We start from the raw sequence: 16,769 nt of genomic DNA on the forward strand, positions 1-16,769 counted from the left end.
TGATTTGCTGCCTAGGTCTCTGATTTATTGATCCCCTTAAGTTCAATAAGCCTCTTCAGCACTCTCGAGGTCGATGAACAGCTGTTTTGAATCCCTGCCAAATAGTTCAGATGGGGGACTAGGAGAAAGTATAGGGTCAGAGAAAAACAAAAATACATCATCAGACCACTAAGCTTATAACACACAGTCATTACCATGTAATTACAGTCAGTTAAACACTTTAGCAAAAGATTACTGAATAAAATACTACTAATAAAAACAATAATACAACAATAATATACATTAATAAAAACTTACTACCTACTTAAAAAAAATCTAGAAATACATCCAACAAACAATTGTTTTCCTCACATGATGGTTTCAGTTTTGGCATAATTCACAAAAAATAAGACGATGAAGGTATACCACCAAAGTGTTATGAATCAATATTGAAAGGTATGTTATGAAACCTTGTTGACTAACTATAACCACATAAAGAAAAATATTTTTGTTCTTTCTGTTTTGTTGTCGTTTTCTTTAGCGATTGAATTTATGGCCAACAACGCCCCCTACTGGTAAAAATAACACTTAGATTAATAATTTAAAAATGAAATAATTTAATTGAGTGTGGTTCTTGTTGTTCATTATTTTTATTAATATTATTATGGTGGTTAGATCATTAAGAAAAACAATGACCAGTGTCATATTATGTCAGTTAGATGGTATATCGGGGAATATACTTAAACATCGTCCATCCCTGAGCGCAAAAATGCCTTTATCTAAGCTCCGCCCATAGCCCTGGAATAGCCCACCGAGGCTGAAGATGGTGGGATTACCATACTTTAATGTTCATTTTGTGTATACAGAATCATATTTAAACGATTTATAATAAACATGTTAATGAATCCATATATGTCGCATGCCTTATCGAGTCTTTTGGGCATTTTCTTTGGGTAGTTATGGTTTATTGATAAAGTCAAGTCACCCCCGCGGATCACACAACGTGCGCCCTCCAGACGCGGAAGCGAATCGCAGCTGTCAAACAGATTTGATTGTAAATCGGACTCAGCACTACTCTAACGGGAAAACATCACTTAGCTGTGCTTCACAATGGATTCCCCACGTTGGCTGCCTCTTGAGTCAAACCCAGAAGTATGTTTTCCTGGTTTCCTTCAGAACATGTTGTTTTATCGAAGTTATTCATTCTCAAACATGTGAGAGGCAGCTAACTTGAAGCTATCAGAGAGAACAAAAGCTAAAGCCGTTGTCGCCGCTTTGCTAACCCAACAACATTTTCATTAACGTTTTCCATTTGTGTCTTCTCATTTCAGGTCATGACTAAAGTAAGTGTTTTCTTTTTATATTTTCCGTAAAACACGATAGAGTAGTCAAAGCAAATAACCAAACCGGTTCGGAGAGATGCAAGGCCTACTCAGCAGCGGTGTTGCACCTAATGTTATTGTTAAAAGGTTCATATTACATAATATGATGTAATAATGTCATGTAAACAGACTGACAGGAAACAAGAGTGAAGAAATCTGATAAATTTAAAGTTTTGTCAACTTGCCCTGCTTCTAATTTTAAGACGTTCAGTCATTTTCCTCATACTTTTCATCCAACTTTCCAGCTGTTTCAGTCTGCAGATAGTGCGGTGTGTTTGATGTCATTCGCAGGACGCACACTAGATGATTACGTTACACTTTATTGCACAGGTTCCTACAGCTAAGAGTATTATGTAGCATAAATTAAATGGTGTTTTATTGATACAGATTAATTAATGTCGTTCAAGTGTGTAACTACTCAAAAGTGGGCGTGAATATGAAAATAAATCAAATTTTGGGCGCATAGACGCAGATGATATAGTAATGGATTACCGGTTTGTAGTCGAGATTTTGAGTGAACTCTGATATTGTAGGATACTGTAGTTTGTTTGTTTGTTTGTTTGGGGGGGTAACCAAAAAACTATTTTTAAATTGTTCTTAACACTTGTTTAATACAAACATCAAACAGAATCGCAACTGCATCCTCCAAGCACGAATCATCATCCTTCTAAATAATTTTTCACCAAATATTAAACATTATACACTTCATGAAGGCAACTCTTTTTTAATTTATCACTTTTTTAGTTTTTTGCTGATAGACTGATTGACTGTTTTAGCTGCAGAAGGTGTCATTTAGCAATTGAGTGTTTGGTTGAAATAAATAATGAAGGAAATTTTGTATTTTCTCCACAAAGTGTCAAAAATAATTTCCTGAAAACGGTGTTACTGTAAAAAGTGCTTCTTATTATGTTGCTATTCTATTAACAGTTTTAGTTTTCAAGTTTAAATTCCTGACATACAGTGGCATAATGTTTAATTCTATACCAGTTAAATTACATTGAATTGTCAAAAGTCGAATGTTACAGAAACATATCCTTTTAGGTAGAAATCTAATTTTCAGATGGTAATTAGGAGCCAGCTATTGTATTTATTTTAGATTTAAAATGTCTAAGTTTATTTTGATCTGCATGAATTTGCACTCCGCTTGTGTGTAGTTTGTTAGCTGTCTGGGTATGAAGCCAACCTGGCAGTTTGGGGATGTGTATGGATTGGATCCGGAGCTTCTCAGCATGGTACCAAGACCAGTGTGTGCGGTGCTACTCCTCTTTCCAGTGACAGAGAAGGTACCTGTTATAAGTCACGTATTTTCATTATCCATATGTCAACTTTACATCTGGTTAGGAAACACTGTTAAACTGATTTTCTCTCATCTGTCATGTCTGTCTAGTATGAGGCATTTAAACAAGAAGAGGAGGAGAAGCTCAAAGATCAGCCTCAGGTCTCTCCAGACATCTACTTCATTAAGCAAACTATTGGAAACGCTTGTGGAACAATAGGATTAATTCACGCTGTGGCAAACAACCAGGCACATCTGGAATTTGGTGAGTTTTCATTATATTTTTTATTGAGGTTACTTTAATGATCATTTAGCTTTATTTAGACAGTTTTTTTTTTCTATAGCCATCTATCTTGTTTGGTTTTTGATGAACTAATGTGCAAGACCCTATGCGTGTATATCAGTGAAGTTGGTGTTGCTAGGTGCCTGTTACATGCATAAGAGCGGCAGAATATTAGAAACGTCATCAACACTATGCAGCGTGCCCAAATAATAAACCAAATGACCTTGGTACAAAACCTATAACAACTTATACACCTGTATGTCAGTGTCAAAATCCATTCAGCAGCTACTTTATTAGGTATCTTGCTAGTGCCAGATTGGATCCATTTTGCCTTTGGAAATGACTTAATTCTTTATAGCACAGATTCAAAAAGTTGCTGGAAACATTCCTCAGCTATTTTGATCCACGTTGACGTGATGGCATCAAACAGTTGCTGCACATTTGTCAATGGTATGTCCATTAAACCAGTCTCCTGTTCTAAATGTTCACTATCGGATTGAGACCTGGTGACTGTGATGTCACTGTCATTGATGTCATTTGAGTACAGTTAATTCATTGACATGTTTGATGATTTGAGCCTCGTGACACGGTCTGTTATCCTGCTGAAAGCAGCAATCAGAAGATGGGCACATTGTAGTCATTAAGGGATGGGCATGGTTAGCAACAATACTCAGGTAGCTGTGGTGTTTAAATGATACATAGTTGGTACAAAGGGGCCCAAAGAGTGCCAAGGTTATATCACCCACACCATTACATCACCAGCTTGGATGGATCCATTCTCTTATGTTGTTTACAACAAATTCTGACCTTACCATGTAATCTCTGTAAACCCTAGAGATGGTTTTCTTTGAAAATCCTAATAGATCAGCAGTCTGTGAAAACCTCAACAGCAGCCATGTCACATTTGTTCTGATGCGTTGTTTGAACTTCAGCAGGTTGTCCTGACCATGTCTGCATGGTTAAATGCACTGAGTTGCTGCTTAAATATTTGTGTTAATGAGCAATTGAACAGCCGTGCGTATCAGAGTGGTTGTTGAGTTTATGGGCATGTTGAAGTTGACTTCTCTCATTATCTCATTTCACTCCATTATACAGGTGTACCTAATAAAGACGTCACTGAGTATAAAAATAATAATGTGTTTGCTTTAAGTCAGTTTTTTTAGGTTCTATTAAGTGTTTTTCTTTCTTTCAGAACCTGATTCTCCTCTTAAGAAATTTCTTGAACAAACATCTAAAATGACCCCGGAGGAAAGGGCAACCTTCCTGGAAAAAGACGAGGTTGGAAAAGTATCTTTATTAAGAACAGGGTGACAAAGTTTTCATCACATGTGAAGGACAGTACTAAGAATTGTGTAACCAACTTGTCACAAGAGGGCATTGTCATACTTGTGCTTGCTACCGCTTTTGCAATGTAATAGTACAAAGTCATAAAAAATTATTTCACAAACCAGGAAAAAGGAAACCGTAACAAGATCAATGCAAAAATGTGCATCATTCAAATGACCCTGAAATATACAACAGAGGAAACATTCAGCCTGTTTTCCTGTTTTCTCTTCCAGAGTATACGTGTTACACATGAATCCAGTGCGCAGGAAGGACAGACTGAGGTGTCTTTTTGATTTTTTTTAACTCTGTGTTGTCTCAAGTTTTTTTTTTTTTGCATGCTTTGTGTTGAACTTAATGCACTTTAACATTTGCTTCTTGTCTGTTGTAGGCCCCAAGTTTAGACGAGAAAGTGAATCTGCATTTTATAGCTTTTGTGAATGTTGGAGGGCACTTATATGAACTGGGTGAGTTAGCCGCAAAGCAAAAATGTGCTTATAGAAAATATTTGGTAGAATTTGTCACATTGTTGATGGTCATTACAATCATTACAACATTTAGTACTAGAAGACTGGAAGCACATTTTTGTTAAACCTACATGATTAACTTTTTCTTCCAATACCTAGATGGCCGTAAGCCTTTCCCTATTGCCCATGGAAAAACCTCAGAGGATACTTTCCTTGAGGTGAGACAACCAAATAAAACTGAGATGGTCTTAATAATACTGCCATAAGCTTGCCTACATTAAATCATTGTCTTCCTTTTTCTAGGATGCTATAGAGGTTTGCAAAGTCTTTATGGCTCGCGACCCTCAGGAGGTTCGTTTCACCATCATTGCCCTCTCCAAAGATTCATACTGAGGAAACTACTGTTTTTCTCTGACCCTAGAAAACAAAGACAACATTACTGCCAAACATTCTGAAGTGCTGACTTTATTTAATTTTTCTTTCAAAATGCTATAGAAAGTCGATGTGTGAAGAAAATAAAATGTCAGGGATATCCTTGTAAAGTAATTTCCCCTTGTGTTCTACATAGTTGTTAAATTAATTCTAAAGCAAACAGAGTGCTGCTTGTCAATAAAGGTATTTCTCACTGAGATCTGAATTTTCCAGCTCGCCTCTGCTGACATCTCTAAATGTCATACAGGTATTAGCTGTATGGTCTCGACATTGCACTACGGTTTGTTTACTTAATTTTTGGCCTTTTAGTGAAGAAGGAAATGTTAAAAATTTCTACATCACTGAGGAAAGTTTTTTACTCAGACTTCAATGACACATACTGTATGTAGTGATTTGTTTTAAATGAGATGTCTAATCACATGCTCAACACAAGCTGAAGAAACACATTTGCAAGCTATTTCATTCATAGCTTTGAGGGGGGAAAATAGGCCTAATGTTGTTGGATGCAGTAATGATGTTGAAGTGAGGCTCACTAAACACGCAGACTATACAGCTGGAAATCTGTGTGGAAGATGCCTAGATTTTTGTAATAAGAAATATGTCAAATAAATGAAAAATTTATTAAGCTCTTCTTTTGTGGATACTTTTTCCTGTTGCAAAACCATTAGCTTTTTACCTTCATCCTGAAAAAAGGAGTTTTTACAGGACTCCATAAAGTCCATTGAAAAGCAAAGTAACCACTTAAAACTTCCATAGGGGTCAAAAGGGTACGTAGCAGCCAGGTGCTGCTAATCAAATGCACTTATTCATTTATTATTAGAAAGAGTGAGTGTCTTTATAAATGCAGAAGTTTTGGCAGTTTGCTGGTCTGGAGAATTTAGGTATGTGTTAACACAATACCACAATCTTCCCAGAAGTGGACATCCCAGCAAATTCACCTCAAGGTTAGGCTGTGCAATGCTTAGAGAAAATGCACTAAACCCACTACCTATATGTTTAACTGTGACAGTATGATTAAAAAAAAAAGACTGAACAAATATTGGTTGCTTGAAAGGGTTTCCAGGAGATAAGGATGTCTCATATCTCTAAAATGAGCATGGCAGAATGATTTACACCTGAACAAAACACAAGACTTGGAACAGTGTTTTTTGGACATATGAGACCAAAATAACCCGATATTTCTTGAAAACCAAACAGCACATCAGCAGATGCCTCATACAAACTGTCAGCACGGTGATGGAGGACTTGTTTTGCTATAGGACCTGGTATTTTCCAAGTCATTGAATTGACCATGAAATTTCTTTTATACCAAATATTCTACATGGTTGTAAAGGAGAGTGGGGAAAACTCCAATGAATTATACAGAAACTGATCACATCAAATTATTGCTACAAGCTACTGACTCGTGCTTCATTTTTCACAGAACTGCAGATAATGTTGTAGCACATAGCCTCCTCCCTACAAGTTCCAAAAACAAAAAAACCCAGTTGATTGAAATGTAATCAGTAAGTTGTTCTAAAAGTTGCAAACCAAATCCCACTCATTTTAATGGATCGGCATGCTGTTGTTTCGCAATGAAGTTTGAAACCCTCGAGTAAAGCATGTGCTCAGGTCTTGGAATACCCCTTAATCACCGCTTGGCGGTGGTGCAGGAAAAGAACGTTATTTTAAAGGTAGCGCCGAACTCCTGCAATTACATAAGTTTTATCCATAGACTCAAAGGTTTTTTTTCCCGCAACATTTTTGTGTTTGGAGACCAGACGTCAACCGACCTCACATTTTCTTTCAGGATATTTGTAGTCCGACAGAATTTAGTGGCTTACCTCAGTATACACTTACACTAACGTGCATCTGGACCAAACCAGGAGTCCAAATACCTTTCTTGGGGGGGGGCTAACAGCGAATTCAACCGTGTGTTTCAACTGGAATCCGCTCAAGGACCTGTGGGTGGTCCCCGGACTCGGGTTTGGAGACACTCCCGCTGCAGACTCTAACTCATGCAGCTCTAAAACTTGAGGTGAAAAACTGTCTTTCGTGTGAGTGCTGCAAGAGGTGAGCTCAGCGCGTCTTCAAACACTCAATCGCTGCGTAAAAAAGGTGGAGTGTGTAAACCCGCTGCCAAAAGGACACAAAGCACAGGTGTGTCGGATGAAAGAAAAGGTAAGCAGTCGCAAGATGATGCACACTGTTACACCTTGCATTCATTTACGAATGAGCAGGTGGGAAAGAACAATAGGAGGCATATTTGATGAATGACTGAGAGTTCACCTGTGTGCACTTTTATGTAGGTTGATCGAGTTTGCTTGCTTCAGCTGGCTCACATTTATGTGGACCTTTTATATGCGGGCTGCTAGGACTTTACCCGCCGGTGAAGCTCGGATAATAAGTTCTTATGATGGAGTGGCGTGAGCAGTCTTCAGTCAGCTGCGAGGAAGCCTACTCGGAGGCGCAGAGATGGATTGAGGTGAGTAAAAACACACACACACACACACACACACACACACACACACACACACACATATATATACATATATATATATATATATATATATATTTCAGAACTTTCTTTACTTCTTTTCTTTGCTGTCCTCAGGTAAGGCAGTCTATAAGTAAAAGTTAAGGACTGTCAGTTGCTAGTGAAAAAGATCTGTTATTTGTATATCTTTTTAATTTTATAGTTATGTTTTTGGCGGAGTTTGACCTTCCAATACATACATGCTTGAGAAATTCTTTATGACTGTGAACTGCTTTAACCGCCAGCACCCAAGTTCCAAATGATAATAGCCCTGACTCAAAGATCCATACAGGCATGTGTCACCTTTTGACCTCACGTCTCAAGTTACCCAGCCATCAATCTTCTCTTTTGAAAGATGAATCACACAATTCTTAGCACTTATCTCTTTTCTCTTCACAGAACAGGTAGGTGGGTCTGACCCCAGTCATCACTGTTGCTGGCTGATACTTCTGATGTCAGATCTTGCCTAGACCTGTTTTTTTTTTTTTCTTCATTTACCTTTGCCTTCGAGGCTTCAGTTGCTGCAGGTAGAGAGGAAAACCCAAAAGAGCAATTAGGAAAATCTTCTATGACTGATCCAAGCTATTATGTAACTGTGGATTAACTCCGATTCATAACAAATGACTGAGATTTTGGGTTTATGGTGCTTATACAAAATTACATGTTAGCAATGAATCCAAGCATTCGTATTTTGTGCTGCATATTATGATTATGACCAATTCTGAAAGTGAGCAATATACAATAGAGGTTTTGACAAGAGGGTTCTTTTCTGAAGCTGAAAAAGTGTTTTACAGTAATTTCTCCCTCTCTTGTGGTAGCCTTCAAATTTTAAAATAGCTGCCAACAGAAAAAAAACTCCAGCTGTTCCATTTCATTCCTAAAATGTCATATTCTCTAAAGTTTCCACTCCAACTCGCGCCAGACTGGCGCTTTTTTCCCCTATTCTCATAACAAGCGGGTGAAATTATGTGTCCTCATCTTGCAAATTCTCTTCCCAGCAGGGCTGCATGAAACTGCTGCATGGCCCTAACTAAACAAATATTGTTCTTATTTCATGAGGGTGAATCTGAATGCTTTCAATGTGACATCAGTGTCTCTCACACTTGCACACTGGCCCATTGTAGTGGCTTTGCTCATGGAGTGAGGTGGGGGCATGATGGTCTGCAGGGAGGGACTTTAGGGAGGGTGAGCAGAAAGCTGAACAAATGGGTGAAGGCAATGGGGGTAATATTTTTGAAAGAATAAGACTAAGAACTATTCTGCAATACAAGAACAATCAGCTACTTAGTACCATCAGAGAGGAAAGGTTTCTCTTCAAAGAGATCCCCCCCCTCACTTCTTGGATTCAGCCACTGAATGATTAACAAGCTGCTTGGCTTCACAGCACTTTAAACAGAGGCATGTGTGCGTGGCGAGGTTGGTGGTGTTGTTAAAAACTAGACTAAATGGTCTGAAGCCTGTCACATGGACACATTCCTGCATTAGCTTCCATGGCTGTGAACATAGCCCCCTCGAAGCTGGCAGGCTGTCAGCGCAGGGCGATGCGTCCTACAACCACAGGGCCCAGTGGAATAATGGAGGTCCTCTTTAATTAAATAGAAAGGCTTCAAGTGTGATTGGTGGGACAATTGAGAAGAAGTGGCTGTGTTTATATTTACAGGTCAGAAGATCATGTATATGGCTGGTCCGACAATAAACAATCCACTATGAATAATAACTTGGCAATTAGTAATATAATAAAATCATTAAGTCTTAGATCTGTGTTTCACTAACAGTGCCGAAGCAAGCAAAGATGTCAGACACATGGCAGCATCTTTTCCGCCACCTCTTTTGTTTACGTTGTCATTAATAAGACTGAATTTTTCAAAGAGCCTGCTCTCAGAACAGTTCTAGGTAGGGTTTCCCAGTAGCTATTGGTCCATGTGAAGCTCATGTTAACATCCCACTCTTTATTCTGTATAACATTTCAACTCTCAATGCTGTGTGTTTGTGTGTGTGTGTGTGGTTAGTATAAAAAATGCTGCATTGTGTTTCTCAAAAAAACAAAGTGGAACAAAGCAAAAGGTCAAAGGTAACATAATACTGCAGATATTGTGAAGTTTTGTTACTTATCTGGTTACAGTTGTGTAATACTGAACCAAAACTAAGCCCTTTATAGTTTCTTGTCCCATCTACCATAGTAACTTGTGTAAGCAATGTAACTTAATTCTACTTTTCTGGAGATTTTCCACATGCACTCACTGGCCACTTTGTTAGGTACACCTGTTCAACTGCTTGTTAGTTCAAACCTCTAATCAGCCACATGGCAGCAACTTAGTGCATTGTTTTTCTTGCAGATATGATAAGCATCAGAATGGGGGAGGAAGGTGATTTAAGTGACTTTGAGTGTGGCATGGTTGCTGGTGCCAGAAGGGCTGGAATATTTTAGAAAATGATAATAAACTGGGATCTTCCTGCACAACCATCTCTAGGGTTACAGAGAATGGTCCAAAAGAAAGAAAGGATCCAGGAAGAGGCAGGAGGATATGGCAAGACCGCTTCAAGCTGATAGGAAGCCAACAGGAACTCAAATAGCCAGTTGTTACAACCAGGCGACGCAGAAGTGCACGACACATAGAGCCTTTAAACACACGAGCTGCAACAGCAGCAGATCACACCAGGTGCCACTTCTCTCATTTAAGAACAGAAAGCTGAAGCTACAGTTTACACAGACTCACCAAAATTGGAAGACAAGTGAAGACTGGAAAACCGTTGCCTGGTCTGATGATTCTCAACTTCCTCAGCAACATTTAGTTTGGAGGATCAGAATTTGTTGTAAACAATATGAAAACATAACCCTGCCTCATATCAACAGTTCAAGCTGGTGATGGTGTTAGTATACTGTGAAGCTCATCTTGTAACCGGAAGGTTGCCGGTTCGATCCAAAGCTCTGTCTGTCTCGGTCATTGTGTCCTTGGGCAAGACACTTCACCTACCGCCTACTGGTGATGGCCAGAGGGGCCGATGGCGCAATATGGCAGCCTCGCTTCTGTCAGTCTGCCCCAGGGCAGCTGTGGCTACAACCGTAGCTTGCCTCCACCAGTGTGTGAATGCGAGAGTGAATGAATAGTGGCATTGTAAAGTGCTTTGAAGCTCTCGAAAAGCTCCATATAAAGGCAATCCATTATTATTTTCTTGTCACACCTTGGGCCTTTAGTACCAACTGTGGCCTGCAACCACATTGCAGCAGTTCTGAAGCCAAAGAGGTTCAACCAAGAATTAGCAAGGTGTACCTAGCAGCGTCTGGTGAGTGTAGGAGGGATTTGATTGTTATTTACCTTTTAATCACCTGTTTATTTTCTGTAAAGGTTTTAGTTAAGTGCAGCAAAAGTTTGAAAAATCTCTCTTATAGTAGAGCAAGTTGTCCAAGTTGAGGTCATTGGGGTGTGGGTTTTGTTAGCCAGCTAAATATAATATTGCAAAATGTTACAATTATAAATGCAATGGATAAAAAAAAAAGGACACATTTTTAGAAAAGAAGTATCTATTCAAATGCTTTCCTCAATTATTTCATACAAAGACTGATTTGGAAAGAATTTCACAATTAACAAATCCAGAAAGGAATATTATTAGATATGCTTTTATTCCATGTGGGGTTTGAGACATTTTGCAGCCATCCACATAAAATAAGTAAAATAAGAAGGTTATGAAATGCTATCTGATGCCAGCTAATCCACACAACATGCTACGGCAGATTTTCCTTGACTTTTTGTGTGCAAACTGTTCCTTATATAAGTGTTATGTAGGGTCATTACCTTTTCTACAAATTTTTTTTTTTCAATGTTGCCAAGTTTGAATGAATCCCCCCTCCCCGTGACCTATGCTGCTGTGTTGTTTTTCATACCAAAAGCTGTGTTGTGCAATTGATGATTAGTCACTTCACTGTAGCCTCACTCGGGGTTTTGACTGTTTTGACAGAAACCAATTAGAAACGAGGCCGCATGCTTTCAGACGTACTCATGTGAGACCAGCCCTCAAACAAGACAACATTCCCTTGCAGTTACATGTTGATGTACTCCTATTATTCCAGGATGCTGATGGTGTTATTACTAAGTGCTTCCACAGTAGTGTCTTTCCCTTGAGTCCAAACCTTGAAATATTTGGATATGGTCCCAGTTTCCCTCTGATGACCCATACCTCAATGTGCTGCAGAAGAAACAAAGAATTTCAGGAACAATTAGTGGCCAGAGGGGCTGCATCCACACAAACCTTGAATACAGAGTTGCCTCAGTGCCCTGCATGAATAAACAATAACTGCGGTCATGGATGTAAAGTCTCTGAATATTTGGCCTCTACCACAGATAATGGTTCACTCCAATAATAATAATGAATTTCACAGGACCCTTCCACAGCCCAGAGTAAACTTTGGTCACATTTTGGTGGAAGCTGGAAGGTGAAGGTGGGTGCGCATGAAGGCAAGCTGTTTTTGAAATGCCTGCTCCGGCTTAAACCTCCCTGTTAAATCAGAGCGGCAGTATGTTGGTGCAGATTAGAGTTTTTATCCCACATGGCAGGTTGAACAGGAGAGGGAGGGCACAGCAGGACTGGATCTAAGTGCAGTTAATACCTCTAATGATGACTGTAGAGGATAGAATTATGCCAATGCTTCCAGCTTTGTGTTAATTCCAGGTCGGCTCCCATTTTTAGCCTTGAAGTTATTATTGGAATCATTTTGTTGGTTGATTAGCCGATAGAACTCTGAAAAGAACGTTTAATGAAAAATAAATAAAGGGACACTTTTAGGAAAGACCCAAATTAGATGGAATCATACTTCCGATAATGTTCCCACATGTAGTGTTTGTTTGCATGCATGCAAATCCTAGCTGTGTGTATAGAACAGTAGGGGTCAGGATTTCATATGCCAACTGCAGCAGCTGGCTGACTGCTCTCTGTCTGCTGCAGGGGTTGTTTGCTCTCCGTGTGATTTTGTGTTTGTGTCTACATGTCTGTAGCTTTGCATATCTGCGTTCTGGTTTCGTGTTCTCAGTGTCTGGTTCTGATTGTATTTTGGTCAATGAAAGAGGAGCAGGCCAAGATCTCAGTGTATTATGTAAACAAAACATGTATTTCCCAAACAGCAGCACAATCACATATGCAGAATGGCTTCCTCCTACTAGTGTGAGAACCTTAATCTTTATTCATCTATTACACCATGGTCTAATACTTTTGGAATGATGGGTATTTGAGGCTTTGGGCATCTCAGCTTACCTAGGGTGTGTTTTGGGGTGTAGCACAATCTGTTGGCAAGGAATAATAGTGGCATCCAGCCAGTCTCTATAATTGTTTCTGTTTCTCCTGTCATCCTAAAAATGTTTGCCTGTACTTAACTATAGTAGTAATTGTCCCAGCTTTTGTTCCTTTCTGTGGGACAAAGGAAGTCAGACAAAAGGCTTGGAACAAGGAACATCTGATCAATCAGTCAGCGAGACTCGTCCAACGTGTTTTTGCTTTCTGTGAGAGTGCGTGCATTTATGTTTTGGCTCATGCCAGCTGCACCCACCAGTATTATTCTTGTAGTTCAATGTGTCAGCTCACCCTCCCTCTTGGTGATTTAAGTTACAGTAATGTGCAAAGGTCTTGAATCAGCCTCCGTTTCTTTATATTTTGCTGGAAAAATGTAAATAGCTGTAGCAATTTATCAAAGCACGTCCAAACATACATGGAAATACCGTATATAAGGCAAAAACAGACTTGGTTTAATTCTATTTTACAATTTGGCTTCTTGAACTTTGGCCTTCCATTGAAACCAGTTCTGATGAGGATTCAGTGAAAAGTAGATGGATCATCTGAAGGGTCTGATGTGTTTCTCAGGTTATTTTAGAAAGCCTGGAAACTATTGCTCAAGACCTCTTAAAAAAAGTGTTTTACAGTGTGCATGCTCCCACAGTAAAAAAAAAAAAATACTATGAGGTTGCCATTGTAGTCATAACCTCTGCCAGAGAGGATAGCACTGCTTTTTGTTTCAACTCTTCAGGGATTGCTTAAAAACTGAGCACAATGTGTTGGAACGTTAGGCCACTGGCAAAGAAACACTTAATTTAAAAAGTCCTTTCTGCTTTGGAAAATAGAGGAGGATATTTTTGTCCAGTTGTTTTTACTTGTCCTGCAGTGCACTTACCACATTGCAAAAGTTCTATGAATACATGTATAATTGTCTAATGTGTTTTGATGTACATGCAAATTAAAAAAAAAAAAATTCCACAATCCTGATACCAGAAAGGTTGGGATGCTGTGCAAAAAGTAAATAGAAACAGAAACCTTACAATGGTAAACTGCATACTACATCTATTACAGCAGTATGGCTTCATAGTAGAAGAGTCCAGGTGCTGCACTGGCCTGCCTGCAGTGCAGACGTTTCACCAACTGAAAACATTTAGAGCACCAGATCCAGGAAGATCCAGGGCTCTTGAACGGCTAGAATCCTGTGTCAGACAATAATGGGACAACATTCCTCTCCCAAAAGTTCAGCATCTGGTTTCCTCGGTTCCCAGATGTTTACAGACTGTTGATAAAAGAAAAGCGGATGCTACATAGTGGTAAACGTGGCCCTGTCCCAACTTTTTTTAAGACACGTTGCTGCCATTCAATTTAAAATGAGTTAGTATTTCTCTTAAAATGGTACATCTCCGTTAAAAATATTTGACATGTTGTTGTGAATAAAATGTGATTTTATTAAAATGGCATTCATTGCATTCTGTTTTTATTTACATTTTACACAGCAAATAAACCATGTGGAATTGGGGTTATAACATATTGACTGTAAAGGATTGTGCAGAGCTGCTCTGCTTTCAAAGATAACTGGATACAGGAGCCGGATACAATCACGGGTACTGACTGGTGTGTTAGTCTGACAAACTTAGACTGGTTAGTAACATAAAAAAGCTATTATTGGAAGTTCAGAATGCATTAATGAAAAGCTACAACAAGCAGATACAAAATATAATTAGTGTTATGTTTAAAATCAAGGATGCAAATGTGCATGAGTTTAAATGCATAAGGCTGCACGACATGCGTGCGGTGTGTTTGTCTGCGTAATGGCTCTTGGTGTTCCTGCAGCGGTGGTTTTAGATCATGGGAAAGGCATGAGGCTATAACAAAGTGCTGTGTTCCTCCCGTACTCCAGATGCTGCCATAGCTTTGTGGTTCAGGCAGTCTGACTCCAGCACAGTTTTAGCACAGCTCTCCGGTTTACCAGCAGCTTTTGGCATTAAAGTGAGAAGACATGAGGTACTTGTGAGCCCCTGAGGAATACCTGAAGAACTGTGCACGGCTCTCTCCCCGCAGAGACAGCGTAGGAACTCGAGAGGAAATACCTCTGACTTCCTCTGCTACTGTTCTCAACATCCTACCTTTCTTCTCCAGGCTCTCCACCCTATTTCACACATATAACACCCCACCCACCCCTCACCTCCCGCCTCCTCTCCTCATCCAACCCTGATTGCTCTGTTATGTTTTGTTTTGTTTGTTTTTTTTGTATCACTTTTTTTTCTCTTTTTTTCCCCAGGCAGTAACGAAGAAAAAATTTGGGAGCAAGGACTTCCGATCTGCGCTGGAGAATGGCGTTCTTCTGTGTGAGTAAGTACTCTGCTTTTCCCAGGCACCTCTCGTAAGCCACTCATTCATAAGGAATCCCTCCGCTCTCCTTCAGGTCTGCGCACCGACGTAAGTGTTACTGATGTTTCCCAGGCAGACCCCCTGCTGGGTCACTGTTTGTTTGTTAGTCACATGAAGTGAGCCTGTGTTTTGAGACAGCACAATAGTGACTCTATTATGTAGTTATTTGATGTTTTCTTTGTCAGCTCTTTCCCCTGTGGTCTTGTTTGAGAATATGAAATGTGATCTATTTCAATAGGAGCTGTGTTGTGTGTTTGACAGATGTTACAGATCTGTGGATCGGGCAGAGCGCCATCGTTACTTTAATGAGAGCTGTGTGAGAAGCTGTGTAGTGAATGGAAAGAGCTCCAGCTGAAACCGCACTGGAGAATCAGGGCACCCCACTTTCTCATTAGCATGGGTACATCGATGGGTACATACATTTTTGATGAGTTGGAGGAACAAATTTATCTGTCCGGGACTGGCTTGTGTGTTCATTCACTAACTGCTCTTCTTAGAGTTGTGGGTTTGTGGCTTTTTCTCAGATTAGGGCTCTGTGTGTGAGGGCTAGCCTCATGTCCCTTCATGTGTCTGCTTGTGGGCAGCACTGCTAAATGGGCACATCACTGATGTGATTTGCTCGGATCAGCAGGAAGCCGTAATTACCAGCAGGCCATGCAGAATCTTCCACACTCTCTTGGCATTGGTTCAGAGAAGAAGCCGTTCATTCTGCTGATTTGATCCTGACTCGTCTGTTTGCCTGATGTCAGAGAACTACACGGACACTCTCACTCACGGGCTGTCTGTGTTTTCTCAACACAAGGAAGAGGAAGACAGATTAAAATCGCTTTCACCTAGCAACGCTGCCTCCCTTCCCATTGTGTTTTGGTTATCGGAGTTTCTCGCTTGGAAAAGAATGTTTTGCGTGGATCGCAGACATGTTTATATCCTACTTCACTTAAAGTGTGTGTTATCTCGTAACGTTCCATTGTTTCATGCTAAATGAGTAATGTGAACCCAAATGGCCCTTTGCATTCTTTCTTTACATCTATTGTGAGCCCATGCTAAGCCTTATACCAGTCCATCCGCTCCCAGCCCGCAGAGTAAACAAATTATTTTGCCTCATGTTGAGCTTTTAATGTGTTATTTTTCTTTAATCAAGCAGTGGGGGTTGTAGTCACACCTTTTTATTGCTTTGGATTACATTTTATAGGGATTTTTATTAATCAGTCATGCAGAATAATAAAACCAACTGCACAGTATTGCATAGTTTCATGCTTACCCCCACATGGATCATCTGTGGGTGTCTCTTACTCTCTGGCACTGGGATGTTTGCTAATAATTCGAATGAACAGTCAGCTTGGAAGTTTGGAGATCTGGTAAACACCCTTTGCTCTTGGTAGAGGTTCTCAGCAGTTTGTGCAGCATGGTTATAACAGAGCTGGGGGAGACCACTTCCTTTGAGGAGTGCACCTGTCAA

The 16,769-nt window shown here is 39.7% G+C and overlaps 2 protein-coding genes across 11 annotated transcripts in view; both read left to right on the plus strand.

Annotated features, from left to right (window-relative positions):
* Positions 1–995: 995 nt before the first annotated feature.
* On the plus strand, positions 996–5,646 carry uchl3 (ubiquitin carboxyl-terminal esterase L3 (ubiquitin thiolesterase)). The gene is made up of 9 exons (XM_005733813.1): positions 996–1,131; positions 1,311–1,322; positions 2,516–2,644; positions 2,749–2,902; positions 4,113–4,198; positions 4,480–4,527; positions 4,635–4,710; positions 4,870–4,928; positions 5,014–5,646. The coding sequence occupies exons 1-9, from the start codon at positions 1,090–1,092 to the stop codon at positions 5,101–5,103; spliced, it is 696 nt and encodes a 231-aa protein (XP_005733870.1). The 5' UTR covers positions 996–1,089; the 3' UTR covers positions 5,104–5,646.
* A 1,193-nt stretch (positions 5,647–6,839) lies between these two features.
* lmo7a (LIM domain 7a) overlaps positions 6,840–16,769 on the plus strand; it is a 48,312-nt gene continuing 38,382 nt past the window's right edge. For 5 of the 10 annotated variants that reach the window (XM_013911050.1, XM_013911049.1, XM_013911051.1 and 2 more), the window contains exons 1-3: positions 6,843–7,302; positions 7,431–7,606; positions 15,201–15,271. In XM_013911050.1, coding sequence (XP_013766504.1) covers positions 7,535–7,606; positions 15,201–15,271 — 143 coding nt within the window. In that variant the 5' untranslated portion in view covers positions 6,843–7,302; positions 7,431–7,534. The other 5 variants (XM_013911056.1, XM_013911053.1, XM_013911047.1 and 2 more) reach the window with 5 other exon arrangements.

Source organism: Pundamilia nyererei, unplaced genomic scaffold (assembly GCF_000239375.1).
Source record: "Pundamilia nyererei isolate P.nyererei 1_Seehausen unplaced genomic scaffold, PunNye1.0 scaffold00055, whole genome shotgun sequence".
Taxonomy (NCBI): domain Eukaryota; kingdom Metazoa; phylum Chordata; class Actinopteri; order Cichliformes; family Cichlidae; genus Pundamilia; species Pundamilia nyererei.

Bases quoted from the DNA above. Each gene is read 5' to 3' on its own strand.
- uchl3 (XM_005733813.1), top strand. From the start codon at position 1,090: ATGGATTCCCCACGTTGGCTGCCTCTTGAGTCAAACCCAGAA. The intron at 4,711-4,869 runs GTGAGTTAGCCG...TCCAATACCTAG, and splicing joins AGGGCACTTATATGAACTGG to ATGGCCGTAAGCCTTTCCCT. The intron at 4,929-5,013 runs GTGAGACAACCA...TCCTTTTTCTAG, and splicing joins CAGAGGATACTTTCCTTGAG to GATGCTATAGAGGTTTGCAA.